The sequence below is a fragment of the Larus michahellis genome, chromosome 2 (genome assembly GCF_964199755.1).
Source record: "Larus michahellis chromosome 2, bLarMic1.1, whole genome shotgun sequence".
Lineage (NCBI taxonomy): Eukaryota > Metazoa > Chordata > Aves > Charadriiformes > Laridae > Larus > Larus michahellis.
In genome coordinates, this window is record NC_133897.1 from 118,572,067 (window position 1) to 118,599,695 (window position 27,629).

Sequence of the window (27,629 nt, forward strand, 5' to 3'; positions counted from 1 at the left end):
TGAAGGTAGAGAGGAATGGTCTGAGCTAGCTCTGCCAGCAAAGGGAGAGCAGCAGCACCATGGAGCTGCTCCAGGACTGACTGCATCCAAACAGCTAGAAGATCCGAGCGTCCTTTTGGCACGAGGGCTGGCTGCTCCGAGGCACCCGTTACAGCTCTGCAGCCATGCCAGTATGGGAACGCGTGTCTGAAACGGCGGGAGCACTTGCTTGTGTGGGGATGCGTACGCTGCAGGCACAGAGGAGCAAACACTGGTGCTGGGACCGGTGGGATCCTGGAGTGTAGGCAGGGCTGCAGTGCAAACGCAGCTCCCAGGCCAAATCCTGCTCTCGTCACAGTCCTTCTGCGCTCAGCAATGCCAGGCAGAGGCCCCAGCCCATGGCGATCCCGTGTCAAGGGCCTCATGCGTTCAGGGAGCGTGTACCGGAGAGGCTAATCAGTTCTGCAGACTGTTCCAACAAGCCCTTCTCGGGCAACCTAGGGTTACTGTCATGCTACTGTGGTCAGGGCGCATCTCTGTCAAACCCGCATTTACTGCAGGGCTGCATTAGCTTTTCCTTTGCTTTTCCTTCGTGCGGAGGAGTCGGAGAATGCGTTCATTTTTTGTTAGTTCTGACGGCAGTTCATTTGCCTGGAACAAAAAACCTTCAGGTTAGCAAAAATGAATGAGTGTTTCCAAACTATGGCTTAAAAGCATTATGCTCTACAGAAGATGGTACTAGGCATTATAATGACATGCTTATTCGAGTGTTGTCTCCACCACTGTTGGAAATATCTGAAGAAGTCACCTTTCCACACAGTGTGCAAATCTCACTTAAGTCTTCAAAATAATCCTAGCATGGAATTTGAGTGGCCAGCTCATTTTGTGCTGATTTCCAAGCTGAATGGTATCCCTTGGGATCCCCTCCCTATGCTACTGCCACACAATTAAAAGAGAACATAGCTGCTGATTTTTTGGGGGATATGAGGCAGGTCTTTAAGTACCAAAATCCATAAAAGTCCAAGGAAAGACTTTAATTGCTATGAAATAGTCAGTGCTTTTCTGTAGGATTGATAATAGAACATCAGAGTTTGGTGTTCTGTATTTACTGTATACAATTGCAGGGCCTGTTGTGATAGGAGAAGGGGTAGTGTCTTTAAACTAAAAGAGGGAAGATTTAGACTAGATATAAGGAAGGAATTTTTTACACTGAGGGTGGTGAAACAGTGGAACAGGTTGCCCTGAGAGGTGGTAGATGCCTCATCCCTGGAAACATTCAAGGTCAGGCTGGATGGGTCTCTGAGCAACCTGATCTAGTTGAAGATGTCCCTGCTCATTGCAGGCGGTGTTTGGACTAGATGACCTGTAAAGGTCCCTTCCAACCCAAACTATTCTATGAGTCTTTGATTCTATGAATTTTGGTAACATAAAGTATTTATAATGAAGCTACTTGTGAAAATCTGTACTTCTGTCCTGTATAATGTGCTCTCTTGTGCCAAATTGCACGTTGTTTAAGAAAAAGAAAAATAATCGGTAGGAGAGGTTACAGCCACAGACTTTTTTATACTGCACACCCTTCTGCTGCAAATGACTATGAGTAGCAGAAAAATCTTGCACATTATTTGGATGATAGCATCAAAACAAAATGCCTATTAACACAAACTACAGTATGTGAGGCATTAACTCTGCTGCCATCAAGTGGAATGATACAGAAATAACAGGCACAGATTTTATAGTACATGACAAACATTTTGAAGGTACATGGTAGATTACTTGTATTACAAACTTTCATTCGCCCAACCATAAACCAGAGGCAAATACCAGACCACCCATTCAGAGCTTAACAAACCCAGCGAGATATCAACTACAAGCAGCAAATAGTTCATAAACAGCTCTGCAGAAGACATTTTCATGGAAATTATCAAACATGTAATGTTAAAACACTTTACAGAATGAAAACAAGACAAGTTTTCTGCAGAAAAGTTGCTGCCGTGAAATTAATATGAAACTATTTCAATAAACTAACAGATTTATAGTAAGATATGGAAAAGAGGCGTGGGATATTTTTTGCATTAGCAATGTGCTGAATCCTAACGAAGTTTTCTTACCCAAAGCACACAGATATATATTTCTCTTGCTACTGAAATATCTTTCTTGCATATTTCTCACAAGACATGAATATAACTTACAACTTATCAAAAGCAGTAACAGACTAATGTTTCCCTAAAATGCAACCTAGCTAGCCCATGACTAGCTATAGTTAATTTAACCTGTGCTGCATGGTTTGGTTATTCTCAGATTGATGTAACTTCACAACTACCAGCACCACCAGTGGTACTGCCTAGCACCCTGATAGATGCTTATATACAGAAACAAATGGACTGAACGGTGGTGCTTCAGGAGAGGATCGAGAGGCAACCACGGACCAACAGAGAAACGTGGACTGTCACCACCCACGGGGCACACACGGCTCCACTGCTTGGTGCTCCTCACCTGCTCTTCACCAAGGACAGCATGGCAGGACATACCTTGTTCCTCAAGCATGGGTCCGCTCCAGCTTCGAGGAGCAGCGCCACTGTCCTCACGTTGCCACTCAGGACAGCCGCGTGGAGAGCAGAGGTCCCATTCTAGAAAATACCAATGGAAATGTTTGTACTGTGCATGGGAAGAAATCAAAAGGCAGTGAAACACAAATGTTTGCAAAGAACAAGCCTATGAACAAGAAAGAAATAACATGGAAGAGGTTGGGTCATCAAAGGTATGGGTCTGATTTAGACAGAGCGCTGGCAGGCTAGTGGGCTATGAAGGAGGTGATTTTAAATGCTTTAATAAAAATGGGAGTCAAGTTCACTTTACCACAGCAGTATTTCCTTTTAAAAAGTGTCCTTGTCATTAGATTAGAGGTGAAAGGAACATAGCACTCGCTTCTGCCTGGCAAAAATCAGCCATTAGCAAGTGAAACAGAAGCACAAGAAGTAACGGAAACCATCTGTGCATTTTATCTTCTTTCTCTCATGATTAATGGTCTCAATGTCAAACAGCTGAATGATGATTTTTTTTATGGCTGGCTTTTCGTTTGTGGCTGCAAACTGACAGTTCAAATAAGCGTGGAAGCTATTTCATACTTGTAATTAACAACAAAGTTAATGTGACCTGGATTTTCAAGTACATCAATATTGCCAATCAGTTGCGTGCACAGAGGCTATCAAAGTATGTGATTTAGAGGCACACAAAATTAGATAAGCTATTAAAAAGCAGTTTCCAAATATCTGTTATTTTTCAAGGCGTTTTTTGAATTCAGAGGAAAACAAAATGAAGTAGAGAATCTGGTCACAACAGGTCTCTTAGGATAATATTTTGCTGACTAAGTGCAATAGAAGGCAGGGGATAATGCTACAAACTGCACCGTCAAGAGCAATCCATTTATAGTAGAAATAAAATCAGATGACAAAAAGCGGGAGAATTCTATCTATGACACAATGTGCTTCCTCATTCCAAAAATCAAAGTCACAATTTAATTTGAAAAGATTCATTTGTGTTTAGCGTTAGAGGCTAAATAAGATAAGATAATTTCATTTTTCTCTTGACTTTTTTGGGTTTAAGCTCCATATCGTCTTCCACTGGCAAGCCATAAACATCAGTTCTTTCATCAGACCCTTTGCCTTCTTGAGTTTCTGCCTAAAAATCTATGTGTTTCACTACTAACCTTCAGCAGGCCAAGCGTGGGAGAGAATTTCAGCAACTCTTCAATCACATTGTTGTACCCTTTAATGGCAGCCTTCAGTAAAGCAGTCGTACCGTCCTGTAAAGAGAGAGGAAGGTCAGTTCAGTTGTCACCAATGATGCTTTACCTGCATTCCCCTCGTCTGGAGGGAAACGCCATCTCTCCTCGACACCTCTGAGAGGAGGGTCTCTTCCGCTCATCATCTTTGAGGAGGCACCCCCACATGTGCTGCTGGTTTTAGGACAGCTGGAGGATTGTCTTCTGGCAGGTGAAAACTTCAGTGTAAAATGAATTCATGACACCATATATCGTCTGTGTCTCTCATTTGTATGGACATTTCCATTCCCTTATTCTAGAAGGTCCCTCCAGGAAGCTGTCCCAGACACAACGGGAAAAAGGGAGCCCACAGTGGGACTTTACAACCTGGCAAACAAGACAGCTTCTGGGGACGCCGGGCCTCCATTCAGACAGCCTTGCAGCCTCAAAAAAAGCTCAGAGGCGTTAAGCCGCAGACAGAGTGCAGGAAGAAGTGCTACTCACGTCCCGTGCGGCGTCTCGCTCAGCTCCCCGGAGCAGCATTACTCGCACCACTTCGCTATGACCCATCTGCGATGCAATCCACAAGGGAGCCGTCCCATCCTGCAAACAAAATCAGACTGCTAAAGGTTTCACTTCGAGATTCTGTGCTCCCTGGTATTTTACTGCCCAAGTCTGCCTACTGGACTGGATGTACTTAAACTTCTCAATTAAATCCTGCATCACAGATAGACATATGCAGAGTCGCTCCCAAAGGCACATGGGAGCTTGGTTAGAACCATTCCGGTTATGGAGTAGAGCCACCCTTAGCTGCTTTCTCTTGCATAGATGGCCTGAAACGTGCTTTGCTGTGCTAACAGTTAAAGCCCTCTTTGGCTTACCAGTCGTGCCTAAAATACATCGGGAAGTTTGAAATGTAAAGGCCAAAGGTATCATGTGTGCTTTGAACTCTAGGTGACGTGACAGAAGATACAGGTAAATCTCAGCACGCGTGGACAGATTCCGCACCTGGGTCTCTGCACATACAGAGTGGATGTTGTTTAGAGAAGCTGAGGAGCAATGCAAGATGATCCCCAACTTCCAATGTTAAGTTACGTTATCCACCCTCAAGGAATCTGGTAAAAACATCTTGCCTTACAGTGATGGTAAGTATTTCACAAATTTTATCATCAAGAACTCAGCTAGAAAACAAGGCAATTATCAAGGAATTCAGCATGAAACAATCTGATTTGGTAAAAATTCTCCTATCCAATCATTATTTGAGCAGAAAACCTCAGAAAATAAAATGCACTATAATTCAGTATAATCTAAACTATAATTTCCATCCCAAAGGCAAAGGTGAATTGAAGCACTAGAAGTATTTCTCGCCGCAATGAGAATTTAGTTTTGTGTCTTTTCCTCCTTTTGCTTCTAAATGGCCTGATTCTCCAGACTACAGGAGGACTCCAGCGGTTATGTGGTGCCAAACTGATTCTCGTGGGCCTTTCACAAAAGGCTTTGCCTGTATGGACTTTAACGTAAAAGTGAGCCCTTACATAGCAGGGTGTCTGCTTCGCCTTCAGTGCTTGCCAGTTCCCCTCGCCACCCTCAGCAGCCTGAAGACTTGGCAGGAAAAAAGAAGACAAAATATACTGGGGCTTCCAAAAGAGCCTTAATGAGAAGTTTCAGAAGAACACAACTTTTTACTTTAAATAAGATGTTTCCACCTTGATCAAAGAAGCAATCTCTCTGCACCGTGCCAACTGAAGATTCATATGACTTGCTCATGCAATCCAAACACCTATTGTTGAACCAGTTCTCTGCTTTCTATGGGCTAGTGACTTAATCCTTTGGAAGAAACAGAAAAGTTATTTCTTCCTTTGATATAATATTCTGGGCTTCCCTTTTTTCTGATTCTGAGAAAGAGCACATACACATCGTGAAATCTTCAGTCTTCTCAAATGGTGAGGAACAAGAGCTTTACTCACTCTTGTACCATTTCTCTATAAATTAACTCATTGACATTAGTGACTGACCTCATTCAGTGACTGAACTCATATATCCTGTTAATACAATGAGTGTTCTTTGTGATTCAAAAATAACAAAGGCTGTCTCGTATACAGCCTATGTAATCTTAGCGTGATGGCAAAAACTGTTCCTCTCCAATTTCTAGTGTTTTCCCTACCAGTAAGCTGACACTTCTTTTTTTTTTTTTTTTTTTTCTAATCTCCCCCCACCAGAGGGCTCTAGAAAATAGCAATAGGGGCACTGAAAAAGTCTATAAAACTTGGAAAATACCTGAGAGCAACCTACACAATTTAATCTGCATGAAGTACCAATGCTATACAAATCCACGCTTCTATTTACACAAGAAATGCAAGCACTATCACCACACAGGGAATACAGCAGCTTTCTTTTTTTCACAGTGAAGTTTGTAAGAACAACTCTTATTTTCAGGTATAAATGCAAAGGAGCAGAAAGAAATACAAATGTTGGGTAACACCGCTGTTACCGTTAACTGTCCTTAATAGTATTGCTGTTAGACTCAGTATCTCAGTTACAGGCTAGAGGCAAAAATACATGGTGAGAAAGTGCGATTGCCCTGGAGGACTTAGCCTGAAGAGAAGAAAGGTGATGAAGTTGATGGTGGGCTCACATTGACTATTATCAACTTCTCTCTCTTAAGCAAACAGCATCTAACATGCAGGTTTATGCAAACCCATATAATATTTATATGGAGTAGATGAGATTTCTGTCCATTTTCTTGTTGGTGTATGGTGCAAAAGAGATATTACATCATACTAACGGGCCACATAAGAATTCCCATGTTAACAGATATTAAGGCTTGGAGGTGTGGCAGGATGAGTGAGAAAAGGAATGGATGCAGTTCAAAAGCTACTTTCCTTTCCTTGTCTCAGCAGACCGGAGACCATTAGATTCCTAGAACAATATTAAATACACCATGTTTTTAAGCTGTGCTTATTTCCGTATTTGATTACAAATATATACAGTATATTTGATTACAAGTACATACAGGCTACCTCTCATTTTAGCCAGCAGTTGCAATCATATTCTGACTGAAATTTCTGGTGCTCTTTCTCTTACCCATTAACTAATGACTTTGCTTTGCAGCTTTGAATCTCAGTGTTTGCTGGTGGCTTGGAGTTTTAGAAAGGGACAGATTAGGGTGGGAGGTGAAATACTCCTTGAATTCCCAGTAAGGACTTCCAGGGAGAGAGAGCGCCTGCTCTCAGGCTACTCGGTGTCATCTTCGCTGTTCTGCCCATCAGTCCACTCACACCACTACACCAGCTGAATTCTTGCTAATAACAAATTGCTTGCTTGTCTGAAGTCTACACTCTATATAGCTTTACTGGCGTACATGTACGTGTAATTGCATATCATGTGTTAAGATAAAAACATTAATTTTCAACGTATTTTGAATCTGCTTAGCCAGTCAGACTAAAGCCTGCTGGGACACAGGCTGCCAAAACAGACTGTAAAATTCATTGGCAAATAATCTTCTCTTTTTGTTCTTGAGTTGGAGAAGAAAAGAAACACCTCCCACACCAGGCTTCAGACACTGCCCCCAGCTCTGTCTAGACAAAAAGATGACAAAAGAATTCCTGCCCAGCTCAGAAATATCAGAAAGAAAAGAAGGCGGCTAAAATCCAAGAGAAATGTCCTTGCCAGGGAAGAAACTCGCCAGGAATCTTCACTATTCGGTCTTGCGAGAGCTGAGCTGGAAGGCCTGCCCACGGACAGGCAGCACCATCTGAGATGCTCTACGGTGTTAGGAGCATCCCCGTGGGACTGGGAGATGGGGCATGAGACCAAAGGGGAACTGGTATCCACTACAGCAGCAGGAAGAGACATATGAGGCACACGCTCAGCCTCATGAATTAAGCACCCAAATTCACAAGGTAGAGAGGAAAACCTAGACACCATGAGAAAGAAGCATGAACTCACACCCGGCACTCTGCAGCTCTGTATTCAATATTACATTGCTTAGAAAAGTTTCCTATGGCAGTGAGCAACATGTACTTTGTGACTGACAGTTGGAGTCATCTGACATCGCAACTGCCCCATCTAGAGCTACATTCCTCAGGACCAACATGCCACCTTCGAACAAAGTACAAATTTGTTTGTTAGTAAGAAAGAGACTGAAGTCCATCCAACCATTACTTTACTAATTAAACAGTAAAAATGTTCCATTTGTTAAGGAAATGTTTCAGATTACAGTGGGCCCAAATACAAATGCCACGGATTTATCCAGGCATAATCTTAGCAGGGATCGGAGGTACCCTGAAGCAAAGCCTGTCCTGCCGGAGATGAGACAGAGCCAGGAGGAACATTCGCACAGAGTCAAGTCTTTGCCTCAACTAAGATTTAAAAATGCCTCACGAAACATTGTGTTGTAGAAATTGGATTAGAGAGCTAAAAAAATATTCTCAGAAAGAATTAGCTGGGGCATTATAATTACGGTTAGCAGAATGCAGCTTTTATGGCAAGATGGTGGAGCTAAATCTAAGGCTCCTCAACTTTATTTTGGCCCACTCAAAAGGCATTAATGCATACCTTGGTCTATCCTTCTACACTGATCTTTTAGTCTGCCTTAACTAACAGCTTTTAACAACATTTCTTAATCTTGACCTTGAGACACAGCATGGATGTAGCCTTGGAGCAACTAAAGAATCAGTCCATGCAGTAGCTGCCAGCACAGCTCTGGTGCTGGGGAAGTGGAGGAAGAGGCAGCAGGGAAATTACTTTAGTTTCAGCACATAAAATGCTAATCCAGTTTCCTTACACTACAGGAGTAGCAGGGAGGCTATGCAGACCTACAGATGCAGCAGCAGAAGTCATATACATCAATCTGTGCTGCCAGGCTATGACTTGTCAGGCTTTTTGGCATAGATGAAAGGAAATACACAAAATGCCTGGCAAAGCTTGTCACATGCTACGTTGTCCACTGTTATTAGAGTTTTCACATTCATTTGCTCCTGCCTGCTGACTTTTTTAACTTGCTGCAGTCAGTGATCACAGCCACCTGGCAGCCATACATGACTGATTGCAAGGACGAGACCTTATCCCATCAATTTACGTGAAAACCCAGGACAGATACCGTGCCTGCAGGGTTTCAGCAGACCACAGGGGAGGCTCTCTCAAAGCAGGGATCTCAAAGATTCTTGGGAAGCCCTGTCTCTAAGCAGGCATTCCTAAGGGCCGGGAGTAAAGCTAGCTTCGCAACTCCCATATCTGGCTACTCAAAGCAGCATCTAAATGTGCTGTTTAAGCCCTGATCTGAGAACCAAGAAACAGCTATGCAATAAAGAAATCCTTTTTAGGAAACCAAGAGAGCTTTTATATACATCTGTGTGCATCATGTATTCTTACGTATCCCTCAGTTATTTTAACACCTAGGAAATCTCTCTAACCCAGTGTTAATTTTTCGTAACTGTAAAATCTAGTAATTAGACCCCAGCTCTTCCTTGAAGTGTCGAGCTTACCTGCCGTGGCTGGTTAACCTTTGCTCCTGAAGAAAGCAGCAGTCGGATGACATCCAGATAGCCTCCTTGTGCTGCCAGGAAAATTGCAGAAGCTCCATCCTAAGAACAAACGCATGCAGCTTACACCGTGTTGAGATTATGCCACTTTTTTCCATACAAAACCAAACCAAACTGAATCAAGTTCTTCTTAAGCCATTATGCAGTGTAAGAGCATCTATGTAGCCAAGCTCAAGAAATAATTACCAAAATCCAAAGTCTAGTTCATGACAAACTATGCTAACATTTTTCATTCAGTATGCATAAGTACTGGTTCCCACCATATACCAAACTGAGCATTAAATCTCAGGTCTGGAATACTAAGTTCAAAGCATTGAACCACATAACAGGAAACCCATTCCTATACAGCAAATTATATTTATTTAGATTCATTTAGCTTTTGTATGTTCATGCAGAAGCGTTCTGCTATGTGGAAACACACGGTGAAAACATGTTCAAGTACTTTGCAGAACTGGAGGCCCCAGCACTGAAGTCTGCCCTTTAGGCTGAAGAAATAAGTACAGTGCCATACTACTGCACCACCCCACCAACAACCGTGGCACTACTCTGGCACATCTCGCAGAAAAGACTTGACCTGTAATAGAGTCATGTAAAGTAGCCCATGCAAGACAGAGTGTCTCATAGCCCTAGCAGAATCCAGCATTTTCCTGCAAAAAGCTTGTGAAAGAAATAAACAAATATGTGATTTTTTTTTTCCTCAACGTGTCTTTCCTGTGCAGATGTTTTTCAGTGTTTGGCTTTATAGAAGCTTTTCCTTAGGAAAAGAATTTAGAAGTCATATTTCATTAATTTTTATTTGATGAAAAATTTTCAAACAGCATCAGAATCCAGCCAGACAGCTGGAAGTGGAAATCTGCACTGAGGGTGGGAAAGGTGTTTACCCATCCTACATCCACAGCACTCAGCACAGGACATGCTAGGGCAAGTTTTCCTAGGAGGTAAAAGTCTTTTAGTTTAAATAGAGACATGAATGAACCCCCCCCACTACATCCCAGATGTACAAGTACACATCTAACCAATTTATGCATATGCTTATCACAAAATACAGCGCATTTTAGTTGAAGCCTGTTGTTGACCTTGCTGGCATATCACTATGTTGGGATGGAATGCTGTTGTCTGCAAAGAGATAACTGGTTAGCTACTCCTCTTCCCGCAAAACTCAGCACCAGCCTAGTGAAGTATGAGCTGAATATAGTGCCCCAGGGACCTGAATTTAAAATGTTTGACCTTGATTTCAAGACAAATGTCCTGGTAAACAAGAGAGGTGTCTGCTGGCACTACAAAATGCACACCTCTGGGCCCTCTGAGGGACGGTTTTCTTTGGTTGCTATGCGAGTACATGAAATAGGGCAATGGTATCAGCTCCTTTGCGGGCTTCCTCCAGAGACAGGCATAGTGACAACACTTCCATTTAGAAAGTAAACAAGGTTGTATAATAGTAAAAGAGCTCTTTATTGTAACATCAATCAAGACAGAGAATCTTGGTTTCCCTGTCATCCAACCATTTTAAAAATTAACTATTAGTTTTTTGTACTTGATTTTAATTGATGCTATAATGAGAAAACTGTTTTAAGGCTATAAAGTATTTCTGCAAGAAATACTGTTTAGTCAGGGTGTTCTCTTGTCTTCTCCTCTTTCCCTCGTGGGAGTCAATTTAAGATTAAAACACCTTTTGTTGGTTTCGGGAGGACTACCTAAATGCACGCTTGAAATCCCTCTCATTTGGCTGCCAGCCGGTTACCCCTTTGCAAACGCCGCTTGGCAGTGTCCCACAAAAGGAGCCAGTCTAATGCTCTTTTTCAAGAGATTGTGTTCTTATTTTATTAAGCAGCTATTTCTGACTGGTTTTGCCCAATGGCTGTGAGCAATAAAAATACACTTCTAAATCCAATTGCAAATATTGCTCATCCCCAGGAGAGACAAGAAGGAAGTGATTTTACTGCCTTCACTTGTAGGTATGTGCCTGCAGGTGTGGCAGCATGGCTATTTTTAAACCCAGTGGTAACCCCTGGGATTACCGTGCAGAGGCGTGAATCACTGCCCTCAGATTAGAAAGGCAATGGCTATTTGCGCAGCAGGGAGGGTGGGACGCCCTTCTTTATAAATGCGGGGTGAGGGAGCCCCTGTGTGACCCATGCACAGCCCCCTAAGCAGGCTGGTGGCTTCTGTAGTCACCAGCCCTTGGTTCCCACCCACGCTTACAGGAGCTGAGTGTGACAGCATCCTGCAGATCCAAACCCCATGGAAATGGCTGAAAAAAAACAATCGCATATCCCTGGGGAACAACTTCCTTTTTGTCAGTCTTGTGTGCCCCGGGGTAGGAAAGAGTGATGGGAATTGGAGGGAAAACCTGCCAGTTATTTCTGTTGAATTCTGAAAAGCTCAACTTATTTGTGTCTCTGTTGAAGTAAATTAAATCCAGTGCTTCACTGTCTCGATCCAGCTTTCTGAAAAGTCAATTCAGTTTAGTCATTTTAACCATTCTTTGCCCAAAGCGCTGACAAGGTAGAGATGCGCAAATACCAGATGACATCATTTTAACTGATATTTTTAAAAAGACAACACAACTTTTACTACTCTTTCTGGCAGAAAACTGATGAACTGATTCTCTAGTAAATCAGTGGCTTTATAGCTGTTCACCTGTCTGTCTGCAACGCGAATCATGGTAGAACGTGATTTCATTACCTTCTTCAAAGGTAATGGATAGCACAAATCTGATCCAGGTTTGGTACATATCCTTCATGCAGGTAAAAGACCAAAAGGCAGCCAAATCATCTTTTCTGCTTTTGTGTTACTTCTTCCAGGATCATGAAGAGCAGACAGGTAACAAAATTCACATCTTAGAAGAGTAGAGTACTATAAAACCACAACGTTTGGCAAATACTTCTGTGTGCTGGAGCCAAAGTATCTGCTGTTGTCCAACCAACAGCACATTTGTTCCACCACCAGTGCTGTCAATATAATCTACGTCAAATAACTCACATAAAGTTGATCGTGAATGTTGGCGCCGTGCTTTAACAGAGTGTCCACTACTTTTGCATGCCCGTACTGACAAGCAGCTAGAAGAGCAGTACCTCCATCCTGTGAAAAAGCAAAGAATGGGTACAGTCAGGTGAGAGGGCAGGTGCTGGACTGAACATCGCCATAAAACATAAGCAAATTTTAAGGCTCTTCAGACTTTGGCTCACAGCAGTTCTGTAGTGAATAGCTACTGAATCTTTCATAATTTTAGTACTGAGTCTTGCCCCACAAATCTTTAAACTTGGATCTGTCACTATAAACATTTTCTCCTGTGACATTTTTAGCGAGGGACAGGAACGAAGAAAATTCTGCTTTTTGTTCCTCATCTTCTGCCTTCCCACTAGAAGCTTTGCTCACTTCACAACTCCAAGCTCCTCCAAGTCTCTTCCCTTTACAACCAAATCCACCACCCCTGCGAAGTCCTTACACCTACCGAAGGACAGCACACCTTTCCCCTGCCCTAAAGCGTCCTGATCATTTACTCTTCTTTGGCCAGAACCTCATGCCCTGTCACGTCTTGCCTCTCACCTGTTGATTGTTGGCCTGAAGTAGAGCAGGGAGGATGCATTTTAAAGCATGCTAGCGAACTGCGGAAGCGTGCATCAGACCAAAACCAAGACCACCAGTACTTCTGCTGAAGAAGTGATCCCTGCAGGTAGTAGCAATCCCAGGTGGTTATAGTGACTGCATATCACCACTAAAGGGAGACCTAGGCACATGCATCAAGTCCTGCGTGTGGAGACACTCCCTTGGAAGCTGTCTGAGAAAGTAAAAACCTCTGTGTCACTGGCAATCGACTCCACACCAGCTGAAACAACTAAGATAGCAAATGCGGGTCTTGCCAGCTTGGTAAATGCACTGTGCCTCACTCAAAAATTACCATTATTTCTGACACGGATACAGAGAGGAAGTTTTTATCTTCTCTCTGGGACGGCACCATGCCATCGTGCAAGGATGAGACATACCCCAAGTCACCCACACCAGAGGTCTTCTCTCTCCTTCCCTGCCTTCTCCCAGTCTCAAGCCCCTCCTCCACAAGATAAGCTATCTAAAGTATTTCAAATAAATGGTTTCTAGAACTGTTATTAATGCGGGCAGAAGATTGTGTTTTCCCTCAGCCTTGTCCTCTGAAACAGCTCCAAAGTTTTGTCTGAAATTTTCCACAGGCAGATATCCACAGGAGAAGTTACAGCTCGAATAGCCAAATGGATGTTTTACAATGGGAAGTGCCAATCAAATTTATTAATCTGTGGTGCTATTTCATGCCTATAATAACCTCATGAAAACTCAAGCTCTGACATGACCGAACTAACCCACAGGGACTGTCTATAACTACTCTCAAAACCTCATATTGACTCTTCCTCCCTACGACACTGAAAAGCAAACAAGGTTTGAGTGTCTGCAAAGTCACAGATGTGGAGCTGTTACGTGACAATCTAAGAATTGCATATTAATTCTGGATTATTTGAGTAAATATATTCTGTAATCAGGTCAGTGGAATTAAGTTACTCTATAGCTACAATGAGTCATTAGACTTTCCTGTCAAATTAAGCTACCCAAATGTAATAGGAACTGCTGTAACAAAACACAAAAGCAACCACAATGCTTCCAAGATTAAAAAATACCTTATACACACTTAAAAGACAATGGCAAAAACTAATAGCTCCGTGAAACCTATTTCCTGTCTCCAACCAGCTGAAAGCCATTTTGCTCGATTACTGAGTTACCAGATCAAAGGGCTACAAACAAAAAACAGAGACATTTTTAAAGACTCTTTCCCCGAAGGAAATGGGGAGAGAAAAATTAGTGAGTTAAGAAGAGAAACTGTGCTATCCAGATTGGAGTTCCTCTGTGGAGAGGCAGCGAAGGATGAGTTTTAGGAAGCTTAAAACTATTGAGGTTCCCTGTATGGTGGGTAATAGACGTACTCAGCTGTATATGAGAATAGTTTATTTATTGCTTTATGGTCTGTTTTTTGTTTTCTAAAATTCTCGTGTTCTTAACAAACTCTGGCTATTTTAAGAAGATTGTTTGGTTATTAACATAAGTTCTGGAGGGAACCAAATGACAGGTCCCAGATCAAAGTCAGGGCCTCAAAGCTACCTGCAGTTAGCACAGTGGAACTGATGCTCAACGTTTGGAGTACAACTGCGTGATCCCACCTTGGGAGATGTCACAGCTTGAGTTTAAGGGAGACACTTCTCATGGGTTATCTCCAAGTGTCTCAAAATGGGGATCCTGATCAAGTGTTTGGTTGAATCCAACAAACAAGTTTAGACAGATATGTTTTTGGAATGAATAGCACATTTACAAAATACGTGATTTAAATCTTTCAGACCAGAGTGACCAAGTTTCCTAGATCACTCTGGTCCAAGTCTAGGGGTCAGAAAAAAAAACATTTGGTGTTCCCCAGTTCCAGCTGCCCACCCTAAATCAAATATTTACTGGGCCAGAGAGAACTGGAGATTTGGACCCTGATCAGGAAGACAACTGGGCTCTAAGACCTGCTCTACTGTGTCTCCTATGAAGTTGAATATATTCAAAAGAAGACACTGAGATTCATTTGAATGCTCTGATGGAGACAGGTCTTGCTGTAAGAAAAGGGGAGTTGGGACCAGAAATCTTTTTAACTGAAAAGGCCATGTGGTAAGACAGCACTCAATTAAACTGAGGAATTGTCAAACAGTGTGAAGGTCCATGGTTTCTTAGGAAGAGAAAAACTCAGCCATTGAGCTTCCATTTCGCTTTCTCTTACACTTTCTTCCCTTTTTGCCAGCCCAAGAGCCTTTCCTCCAGCATGCTTTAGCTGGAGCCCCCAGTGTTTTACAGGCCATTGAGAAGGCAGGTGAGTTATTAGAAAAAAAAAACAAAGAAAAAAGTAAATGACAGAGTTTTAAAATCCCTTTCAGCCATGTGATTCCCTCTTTCCTTTTTGGCGTCAGGTGAGATGAGTGAAAAGTTGAAGCAGCATCTTTGGTACTGGCAAACCTCTTGGAAACTCTGAGGAGGGCAGCAAGTGGGAGCAGGGACGCGTGAGCAACCACAGAGGCCCTTCCAGGGCCATGGCAGTACAGCCCAGAGAGGCACGCTGCCTTGGGTTGATTTCTTGCTCATATCCTGTTTTCCTGACATAATGTAGCTCCTATTAATCCTTGAATGCAAACCCTTCCAGATCAGATAGGAGCCAGTTCTCTCAGCTACCTCTACAATTCTTCCTCTGAAACCATTTTTCTTACCCCCCCCACAGTCTGTCCTCCCTACTGGCGGTACATACAGTAGCTCCAATCTCCCATGGAAGCACTTGGATCAGCAGCATCCAATAAGACGATGCTATCTGGTGTAGACTTCCCTGTCTATTCACCTACCTGTTCCTGCACCTCTGCCATCATGACCAGAAAGTAGCTTAGAATTATATGGTGTTTTATGATCTCTGAAATAATGCTACAAGGTAGAAGTGATCTTCCGCAGTCACTACTTGCTGAAAAATAGCCTGTGACACATGGTTCGACCTGCAGTATTGCTCAGAAAACATGCCCCCATGAAAAGCCTTTTAAGAACCCATATGCTTATAACATGTCTCAGAGTAAGAAAAGAGAACATGTTTCAATTTATGATGCATGCTTCTAGGGATGTCAGACAATGCAGAATAATATTATTGAATAATATGTATTTTATAGTATATATATAAAATAACCTTCAATAGTACTATTTGTTCTCTTTACAACAGCAGAAATTATTGCTAATTACTTCATTACTCTGTTTTGGAACATGTTTGCTTTGCTTGCTGCAGAGAATATCAACTCTAATGATACCAGGTGTGACAAGAATTGAATGCCTATATTAACATAGTTCTCCATCACTCACATCTATGAGTAACAAATGTACACTCACATATATGAGTAACAAATGCAGTAATTACAATTTACAGAGAGGGACATGAAAAAGAACATGTTGGGCTTTGCATTTCCTTGCTTTAAAGTCTCTGTTTCCTAGGATACATTCAATTTGGTTTTTTTATTTCAATCCCACGTCTTCATTTATACTAGAAAGTTCTTTGTAAATTGATTAATTTTGCAGTGCCCTTTAAAAAAAGCCAGGATCAGCCATATCTTTTCCAGTGCCGCCATCGTTTCTGGGGCTTGGGAGGGATGGAGGAGCCTGTTATCTTAGTCGCCTGCTAACGGAACGATGGTTTGATGGAAAAATTCCAAGCTATAGAAGCTATATTATTAAATGAGAGAATGGAGCAGATACAAAAACACACTGGAAGGCCAATGGAAGATGCATACTGTCAATGCAGTGTGCTCTCAATGGTGCCTTCTGCTCAGGTACACACTGCTGCACAAAGTACAAGGTGGTTTCCCATCCAGACTCAGTCTAAAAGTGGGTTACCAAAGCCCAGTCTCAAAGCTGTAAGCATTTGGATCCCTGCACCAGACTCAGGCTCCGCCGTCTGGGCTTTTGGCTATTCCAAGAAGATTTGGAAAAAGGATCCGCCTGAACAAAGAAATAGAAGCTCTGAGATGCATTTCATCTTCTTGTCACAGATGAGTAAATGGGAATTTAGGGAGGACTGCGGCTGATATATTCTTACATATCCTATGGTGGATGCAGAGACATCCCAATGTAGACAAAATTTCGGTCTATGCAAGTGAAGGACATATACACCTAAAAATGGATTCTACCTAACATTTACAAAAAGACCCTCTGTTCTTGTATTAGAGGATGACTTAAGGAAAGACTGATATCGCTATCAAGGGACTGATCTGTGATCAACTTATGCCATCAAGTCTAGACAGTAAAAGCTAGTAACCAGCTAGTCTAGACAGTAAAAGCTAGTAACAAGCTAATATTTTCACAATATGTTGCATTACCCATATTAGTCAGAAAACATTCAAGTGAGGAAATCCTTTTATCATCTTCCTGCTGCCGTGTCATGTGAGCAGGAAAAACCAGCCTTGATTTTCAGAATGTATCAGCATGCAAAAATAGACCCATCATCTTACTTTATTCTTAAATTCAGTGGAGGCACCAAATTCAAAGAGAAACTTCACTACATCATTGTGGCCTTGCTGTGCAGCAAAGAACAGGGAAGTTGCACCTGACTGTAAGGAAACAAAATGGATTAAAAAAACCCCAAACACGTAACACACTTGACTGAAGTATATACATTTCAAATTGAAAAGTATTGAGCACAATCAGTTGGATATCAGCTGAAAAGACATGGTGGTTTTGAGGACTCCAGAGGACACCGGGTATCTTAGGTCAGTTTTCTTCCCCTTGCACTGAGAAATCTGTCCAGCATCACACATTTGAGTCAATTCTGAGTTTCACAAGGGGCTTCTTCACAGAGTTTCTAATATAGACCTCGGATTTGCTCACTTCTACCAAGTCACCATATAAGGAAAGCAATCCCAGAGTGAGGAAAGAACAGTCTTGCACAACAGAGGAACAGCCAATTTGAAACCAGCTCCTATTCCACCTGCCGCTACAACCCGAGACAAATAGGAGCATGGAATGGATTTGGATCATTGTGTGGAAAGACCAGGGAGGCAGTTATTTGGTAAAGCAGAGCTCCACCTGCCTCGACTCTCCACCGACAAAATGGGACTGCTCTTGGTATAAGTCACCCTTGTCTCTTGCAGCAGTAGCTCCCCATCCAGCCAAGCAGCCTTCAAGCAACTATCACCAGCCCTGCAACTCCTGCTTTCCGTTAACCTCACTGAAGAACCAAACCCCCGTATTTTACACTAGTTGTATAAAATACTGTCATTAACATGTGAGTAAATCAGGACCAAAAAATGAAGATGTAAGATTTCAGTGAGTGGACAGAAAGAAAGAGGAAGAGAAGGAAAGAGGAAGAGAAGGAAGGGAGAAAGGTAGAGAAAGAGAGAAAAAGAGGGAAAGGGAAAGAGAGGGAGGGAGAAAGGAAGGAAGGAAGAGAGGAAGGCAGGAAGGGAGGAGAAAGGAAGGGAGGAAGGGAGGAAGGGAGGAGAAAGGAAGGGAGGAAGGGAGGAAGGGAGGAAGGGAGGAAGGGAGGAAGGAAGGAAGGAAGGAAGGAAGGAAGGAAGGAAGGAAGGAAGGAAGGAAGGAAGGAAGGAAGGAAGGAAGGAAGGAAGGAAGGAAGGAAGGAAGGAAGGAAGGAAGGAAGGAAGAGACAAGCAGGCTTTCCTGACTTGGGCCTCTCTCATCCCATGTAGAAGGTGCAGGAAAGGGGAGCTGCACATGAAATTCACTCCAGTGCCCAAAGCCTTTACAGTGGCACATGACCCCTTGAGACCATTGGAGAGCCCCCTCCTCCAGATGCATTTATGGGGCTCTCACTTCCCCAAGCTTCACAACAACTTCAGAAATACAAGGGCACTGATTTGAGTACGTGGATTTAGTTTCAGAACACTGCTGTTGGTCTTTAGGGCTTAAACGCCATCTATTTTGCTTCCTCTCTGCAACAGAGTGATTTTGGAAGATTTCGGTGTTTCTCTTTTTGTTGGCTTGCTGAATCAGTATGGCCTGAGCGATGCTCAAGAGCAGCTCCATAAAACTGTTCTCAACTTTTCCTTTTGTTGCTGCTTTTCAAGCAATGTTTACCCAAGGGAAGGGACATGTTAAATACATGTTTTGCTGGAACAGGACCCCAGTGAAAGACACTGACAATCATGGTTAGAGCAAGTTTAGGCCAGTAAGTGCAACAACACTTATATCATTGAATACGGCATTAACTGACTCAGTAACTTGCAGATGTCAGCATGAGATTAATGCTCTAGTTCCAGGTAACCAAGGAAAGTGAGAAACATTGGCTTGTATTGTTAAAGCAACGAGCACTCTGCTGTCCTGCACTGCCTGCCATCATCCCATGTTACTGCACGCCCTCCCTAAATTGTTTTTCTCTTAGGACCAGTAAAACTGTTGTTGTCCCAGAACAATTCTGCTCTCTGTGTACAGCGCACAGACCAGAGGGGCTGCAGGTACCCCTTACAACCACTTGCGTGGAGTATGAGGGGAAGACACTTTCCCAAAACTAGCTGCTGACGTCCCTTCCACAAGCAAGCGTGTCATGGTGTGAGAGGTGCCTTGAATGCAAAGCAGAGACGCAGGGATGGGTATGGGTGATTAAGCTCTGTGATTGTTAGAGATGAGTTGGCTCAGACTAAGAGGCAGAAGCTCCAAATCATAGAGAGTCAAAGTAATCCCCGGGCTAGCAACAGCATCCACTCTATTTTAATGACCAGAGTTTAAAAATCAAAAGGTAAAGGACTTGTCCTTATCAGTTATCTCATCCAGAAAGCTGTAAACTACTGTGCCAATAAGTAAAATTGCAGATGCATTTATGGTGTAATCCTGGAGGGGTTACATCTCAGATGTAACTGACCCTCACCAACCAGACGTGCTGGAAATGTTTGATGAATTATTTATAAATGTATCCCCGGCATCTCATTTTCCATTATGAACTCCAGACACCTTATTCCTTGATGTTCTCAGTAGAACAGACCCTGTTTATACATGCAAGCGACAAACAAGCAGTTGGCAAGAAGCAACAGACAACACTTTTATTATTTCTAATAAACCAACAGTCACTTAATCAATCCCTGTTTGAACGCAGAACTTCTCCTACCTCTCTCTGCAGATTGATATCTGCTCCTTGCAACACCAATTCCCGCACGCAATCTATGTGTCCGTAGTAAGATGCTACCATCAGAGCTGTTGTGCCAAGCTGGGAGTAAGGAAAAACAAGTCAGTACCTTTAACAGACACCTCCAGCTGTCTGGAAGAGACAGCACCTCTTCTGAAAGCTGAAGGAAGCTTATGATCATTGCAAAACCTGCTACCAGGTTTAAAATTTACTATCAAGAATACTTTGGAAATAAGCAATTAGCAGGTGTTAAAGCAAAAACATTACAGACTTGCCTGCAGTGTTAGGGCCTGACCATTCAAAACCATGCAACATTTGTGTGCAATGACTTCTCCTTGTTGTCCCAAAATAAGTGCAACAAGAAAATAGCAACAATATTTTTGATTTATGCACAGCATTTTATCGGAGAACCTCAAAGATCTTAATAACCTTAGGCAACCTTAGACTCAGGAGCCGAGTGACTTAGCTGAGTCACTTAATTGTGAGTCATAGTCAGGAGTAAGGTCCGGGTGATTTAATTCCCTCTCCAAACAATGACAGCAAACTCACCCTGTGACTCTTCACATTACATGAGAGAACTTTCCATACCAGAGCTGTGTTTTCAGGTTCTCTCAGTACCCCACAAGGTCACGGCTCCAGTGGCCCAAATAAGATTTAGGTTATATTTATGTGGTATACGGACAATATACATGAACCACATGCATAAGGATAAAATTCATCCTTCTAAAACATTCGCACACACTACTTTAATCTAAAGCAGGAATGTGTGACTTTACAAAAAAGTCGCATGCAGCCTTAATCATAGAAAAATGTTTTAGTCTAGAAAATGTGTATGCCTGATATAATTAATAAGTCAGGGTATTTTACAACATATTGTAAAAATTCTTGATCAAGGTTAGCCTTATTTTGAGGAAAAATGAGCATTAGCGGACCTTATTCTTTACACTGATCTGTATCCTGCTTACTTCATGCCCTCATCTGAACACCCTTCCCTCCCTGTCAGACACTCACACCATCAGGTCCAGAAGTACTGCAGGACAAATAGTTGCCCAGAGGGCAAAAATGATATGAAAATGAAAAGTTACATTAAAGTCAGTGGGCTTGGAAAATCTCTTGCACTTTGAAGGTATTCAAAGTGAGAGGAGCTGCAGCAGGTTCATGTTTCAGGCTGGAAGTGGCACTAATCCTGTACCACACAGGAATGACTCTCGGTAAATCAGTCCCAGCACCAAAGAAACCTGGGAACTTCTCAGCCTTGGTTTTCCCCTGCTCTTTGCCATAGCTTAGTACAATCAAGTATCTCTCCATATGTTGTAGGCAGAATAGCAAGACTTGCCCACCATCTGCATTTTCAACCCATTTCTAATCTCAAAACTTATTTCAACCCATGCCAATTACAGTAAGGAAATCCCCCTGAAATCTTTCTGTCACGTGTCTGGGCTCCTCTTTGCTTGGAAATTGTACCGTGCCTTCATGTTGGTGCCAAGTCCAGGAGATACTGGGGCTGGGGGGAGGAAGAAGTCAGGAGGCCAGCAGTTCTTCTGACGGCACCGCCGGCTGTAGGACGCTGCGTGCCACACAGGGTGGGAACGGCTGCACATCAAATGCAAACTTTTACATTGTCTAAATGAAAACTGTGGTCCAGGGTTGGGGTTTTTTTTTTTGAAAACTAATTATGAGGAGCTCTGCTAGCTGACAGAATCATTGCTGCTTGGGCTCGGTTGAGTCGACTCTTCACTGTGATCTATCACTACAATGACATTTCCTTGCAAAGAGAAGCCCGAGGTGCTAGGATCTGTGTTTTTAATGTCAGCGCCACAAATAACTGTGTAAGACACATTTTTGAGCGCTGGCAAATTCCTAACCCCTTGCCACTGATGTAAATCATCACCCTCATTTTATCTTGAGTTTCAAACTTGCTTCCTGACAAGGGAAGGTTTTAAATCATCCCTAAGTGCCATAAGACTCTCAAATGTCTCGTGTTAGATCCCTGCCGCGCCCTGGGTGCAGGGGGCTATGGGAAGCGATGTAAAATCAGTGCCGTGGCTGTAGGGGCACTGTGCGCATACGCTGTCTTTGCAGTCCACATCTACTCGCCCACTGTTGAGCAGCAGCTGGAGGAGAGCCAGGTTTCCTTTTCTTGCAGCCCAAAACGCAGCATTGGCGAGTGGTGTTTCTTTCTGGTGGAAAAAAAAAGAAAAAAAAAAAGAAAGAAAAAGGAAAAAAAAAGAAAAAAGAAAAAAGGGAAAAAAAGAAGAAAAAAGAAGAAAAAAGAAAAAAAAGAAAAAAGCAGAAATAAGACACTTTGGAAGATGCAAAGATGCATTGGACTAACACACACATGCAAATTCTGCATTCAAGCCAGGCAACTTTCAGCCTAGTGTGCTGTTCTGTCAAAACCAGAGCACGGAAGGAAAAGCTAATTTAATTTCTTTGTGCAATTAAAGACATCAGTCTCCCTGTGCTACCTCGTGTTGTTTCAGGTCCTCCCTGTGTCCATGGCAGCCTATGACTCTTAGCTTGCTCTGTAACGAGAGACAACGGTGCTAGCCCAGATCCACAGGGAAACGTCACACAAAACAACGTGCTAACTGGTACCTGTATTGTCTGCTTCTGTGGTGGGGCTGGGCACAGTCAGAGAGGCTGAATCATCCTGCTGGCATGTCCTGCTACAGGACATCTTCCTGGGTTTCAGGTTAGCTCTCTGGCATCGCCTTCTTTTCTGCACATAAAGTCCCAATACAGGAAAAATATTGTTCATGCACCTCCCATACTGTTTGGTCTGCCTCCTCCCTGCAATTAACACCCTGTAACTGTGGGCACATGAGATATCTCCTGGGTGATGCTAGTAAAAAAAAAAAAAGAAAAGGCTAAAATCTTACTGTCTATAGGCTTATGGATCCATTTACTAAGTATGCAAGGCGATACATAAGGCAAAATTAGGAAACTCTGAAATCTAGATAACACAGGCCACTGTTAAACAAATTGGTAGTAATATAATACTCTTTTGAGGCTTTCTTAGTCCTAGAAACAAGGACCACGGTGTGACTTTTCCTGCGTAGGAGCAAATTATCGCTGCCCCAGCATAGGAGGAGGACAGCAGAACGGGTAAGCGCTGTGACGGGTGAAGTGCGGAGGGGAAACACCACTGTGATGGCAACGCTACGTATCCTAGAGCAGGCTCACGCCGCTGGTTTTTTAATAAGGCCCAAAACCACCAACAGTTCAGTAAAACATTGTTTCACTGATGGTCATCTTAGACCGAAACAGCGTCAAAATTACCCGGGGGGCCTTACTTTCCGGTGAATCCTGCCTTCAGGGCAACTCCAAGAGAGTGCAGAGTGGATGTAAAAGTCAATCATTCTGCTTCAGAAGATCTGATATGCACTTCTCCGTCTCTAAATGTCAATGGGCGCGTGTAATGTGGTAGAGAATCAGGATTGAATGGTTTTATGGTTGATATTTAAAATGCACATATAGAGCAGAGTTTAAATTGCTTCTTTCACTGACACGCAGGTAATAAACCTCCCAGAAACCAGCAGACACAAGACCAATCCTGTGTGAATCTATCCCAGATCCGTCGCCCTGAGCACTTTCCATGGGTTGCATTTTTAATATTCATAGTTTGGAAAATTGGCAGCTGTTTGAGTCGAGAGGAGTTTCAACCATTCAATAAATTATAAGACACTTCCTATAAACTGATAGTGATATTTCTTGTACCAGCACACACAGGGGCAGGAGTCTGGAACATTTAGCAAGCACATTAGGCTAATTTCTGATCTTCCTTTTACAGCTAATACATTTCTCCTGGTGAATCTGTAGATAATGTCGATCAAAGTAGAGCTGGCAGTTTATACCCTCCTTGCTGGCAACGCAGTAGCGTCTTCCTATCTTTACCCTTACAACCACTCAAAATGTTATGTAAAAGCAAACAATTGATCTAAACATTCAGTAGCCCATGATGCCCTTTTTGCTCTGATTTATTAGGCAGATATTTATTTACTTATAGAGCTGGTAGGTACGAATATTGTCTGATTGTCTTTATTATTATGATATTCAGTGGAAAGCTACTGCAAAAGAATGATATTTGGACCTCACAGAATGGGAAATCAAATTCCTTACCTTTTATTGTCTCGCTCTATTCCTTAAAGTTTTAGAAAGCTTTGGGGTATGGCAATATATCCGTATATATATGGCAATATATCCATATATCCAAGATTTATTTCCCCCAGCCCAGTTTTCACTATGAGGGCACAGTAGCAATGTGACTGCATTTTATGGTGCCTACCGTACGACAACGCCTTTATCGATCAGGTAGGCAGGATCCGGAATCAATACTCAGGAACTCTTTACTTGCTTTCATCAGTTTACATGAGGAGAGAAGAGAACTAAGTTGCCAGTGTTACCCTCATCTGCAAGTAAAAGTCCAAAGTCTTTAGCCTTATGAGTCATAAATTCCTTCCTCTTTTTTTTTCCCCTGTAATTCCTACACTAGCTCTCCAGAAAAGTTGTCCTCGTATTTTGGATCAGACCCAAGGAATGGAAGAATTCTCCAGTGCTCCAGGACACAAAATGAGGTTTTTCCCAGTGGTGTTTTTTGACCCAGTTAGGAATGACTGCTGTCAGTACTCGCGCCTCCCCTTGTGCCCCCACCTTGCTGGGGATTCCTTGTATAAAAGCAGACAGAACAGTCACACCATCAACCATGGAGTGGTTAGATAAAAAAAAAGCAAACACAAATCTGAGCTATTTTACCTGCTAAAATGAATGGAAATTTGCAAAATTATTCAGATGATCTGGGCACCCTACAAGGACAGCCTCAAGGACTACCATCTGGCAATTTCTCTTCTGCTTTCAAACCAAGGATTTATACACCTGTGCTCTTCATTTTCATGTGGTATCAGCAATAGTGACATCACTAGCAGGCAAAATGTAAAATGCTACTTCGGGATTAATAATCTGATTAATTGAACGATTTTTGGGCAATAAATGGGTTTTAAACTGCAGGATATGACATAAACCTTGACCGTTGCTGTTCAGTTATGAATTCAATTCTGTCTCATCTGATAATTCTTAGGGAGAGGTAATGTGGAATTTCAAGAGCTTACCTGGATGCAATTTTCATGTAATTCTTATTACAAAGCTAGTCTGGTCCTAAAAACTCCTTAAAGCAAACAACTGACCCTCAGCATTGACAGTCTGGGAACAGAATGTAATAAACACTTGAAAATGTGATTAGCTAATAGCTTTGGTGAAAATGACATGTTTCATTATGCCACTTGCTGCAGCATCAGCAACTTTTGGGATACAATTTCCTCCACTTAATCAAGATCTCTAAAGCATTATTTCAAACTCTGGCTGTGCTATTCATTTCGGTTGTTTATATGCTTTTACAAGAGCCCGAAGATGAAAAGCTGGCATTATATTCACGCTGTATTGGCATCAAGCAAAAATGCTTATTCAAAAATGGCCTAGAGGAAAATATATGTTATACATCTGACAAGACCACTTCTGTGCAGGAATATGGAAAAAATTAAATGCGATAATGTATCTGTATGTGTCATCTTAGGAATATTAAGGGGAAAACTATCATTTAAATGCTGCGATGAGCAGCTCCTGCTCCCTGCCCTACCTTTGACTTGGTGTTTGCAGAGAAGAGGCAACTCACAGTGGGGTAACAGCTGAGGAGGAAAAGTGCAGTTCTTGAACTGTGATCTTGAAGATGAAAGAAAAGAGGCAATAGGCAAAGAGAAAAAAAAAAAGACAGGAGAAAGAGAACACCAGCCCAGCAGCTTGTGCCTTGTACTGTCAAAAAACAAGAAAATTCCCTTTTCTTTCTCGGTTTCCAAACCAGTCCTAATGGAAAGCAGGAACTGAGTAAAATGTTTTAAGAAGAAGAACTGGAAATCAGGATCAAGCATGATGCATTGAAAAATGTTAGTAGGACTTAGGAGGAAAGAGAGAGGACTTTATTAGATAGCAATACATCCTACATAGAATCATAGAATGGTTTAGGTTGGAAGGGGCCTTAAAGATCATCTTAGTTCCAACCCCCTGCCATGGCCAGGGACATCAAGGATCCTGATAAAGAAGAAACAAGATACAAATGTAAGTTTAGACAGGAAAAAGCTGGTATAAGAAGAGAGGATATTCACGTGTACATACAGTGAGAAAGAAAGAGAAATGCTACCTCATGGATAAGTAGGCTGGTATGATGGGAAACACGAGCAGAGAGCAGCAAACAGAGACAGCAGGAATCCAAAGTAAGTACAGAGTCTTCTGAGAGGAAGAGAAAATGCCAAGTAAAACGACACAGAAAAGAGAGAGAAAGCAGAGGGAGGCAGGGGCTGCAATTCTCCAGAGGGAGAGGGAGCAGGCAGTGAGCTACCTTGAACGGGAGTACTCGTGGGAAGAGCAAGTGAGAAATAGGGCACAGAAAAGGAGCGTAGAGGGACGGAACAGAAAAGAAGACCTGAAGGACAAGGTGAAAAACCAAGGAGGCCAAAAATGCAGAAGGAGGCAAGAAGAAGGGGCAAAGGTACTCTGCTCCCTGCCACACCAAGGCTTTAACTGCAGGTGGAAATCACCTGCTGCACCACCACCATCCACTGACCCGGTGCCACCGCAGCACCAGCACCCCCTGGGGCGGGGGGAACGCCTTGACAGGAGTGAGAGGCAAGTACGGGGAATAATCCATCAGATAAAGCAATGCAACACGAGCAACATGGCAAAGGACTGGCACAGAGCTGGTGATCAATAAGAGGAGGGCAAGCACAGCATCCAGAAAGTGCACAGCTAAGATGTACATCTAGCATAAATATTATCTGTTAGCATCAGCAAATTGCTACTTGCTTCCGTCTTTGGCAATTGACTTTATTAATCCTGTCCTCAGACTAAAAAAAATATTTTAGGTGGTCTTTTGAAAATTACTGCTCTTGCATAGTTTTAGATGGAGGAAGGACAAAAAGTGACAGGAATCATGGACAGAAAAGGGAAGGAACCAGCCTGGCTTCAGCGGCCACCACAGCCTGAAAAGAAAAGCAGGGATGGATGCTGCCTCCGAACTAATCACATCATGAGCAGCACTAGCAGAGATGGTCGGAAAAGTGGAGAGGAGGCTCCTGACTGCACCAAATCCCACAGCGCGGAGCCCGGCCACCCTAAAAAGCTTCATGGAGGCTCGCAGTTTATGTAACGCCAACCACGCAGCCTTTTGGGGATGTCGGCTGCGGGAGAAGCATCCTCTCCATCAGCTGCCACCGCGGCACTCCCGGGGCACCCCGTAGCCCGGGAAAGACGCTGCTGTTTTCTTTCCTTCCCCCCTAAACCACCCCCGTTTTTCCATTAAGAAAAAACATATAAATAAAATAAATCAATCCCCAAACCCAAGAATATGACGGAGCATTTCGCGGGATGCCGGCAGGGCGAGCACCAAACGGGCATTTCCACCACCCACCCCCCCCGCCCCCCCTCTCCCCGGCGCCCGGGCTCACCTTGAACGACATCCTGCACATCGCAGCGCTCCGCCTCCGCGCCGCTCCGCGCCGAACCGCGCCGATCCGCGCCCCGGGGCTGCGCGGGGCCGGGGCGGGGCGCGGGGCCGGCGCCTCCCTCCCCCGTGGCTTTATGCTCATGAGTTTCTGGCTATTATTGCCCTTTAAAGGCTTATAGGGCGAGAAGGGGGGGGGGGGGGGGA

At 43.1% G+C, this 27,629-nt stretch overlaps 1 protein-coding gene across 1 annotated transcript; it reads right to left on the reverse strand.

Moving 5' to 3' along the window:
* Positions 1-405: 405 nt before the first annotated feature.
* ANKRD29 (ankyrin repeat domain 29) lies at positions 406-27,524 on the reverse strand. Its single transcript, XM_074576844.1, has 10 exons — positions 27,427-27,524; positions 22,003-22,113; positions 19,916-20,014; positions 17,310-17,408; positions 12,265-12,363; positions 9,226-9,324; positions 4,244-4,342; positions 3,686-3,781; positions 2,508-2,606; positions 406-630 (listed from the first exon to the last, which is right to left on the reverse strand). Exons 1-10 carry the CDS (start codon positions 27,445-27,447, stop codon positions 547-549), a joined length of 906 nt encoding a protein of 301 aa, XP_074432945.1. The 5' UTR covers positions 27,448-27,524; the 3' UTR covers positions 406-546.
* Positions 27,525-27,629: the final 105 nt, after the last annotated feature.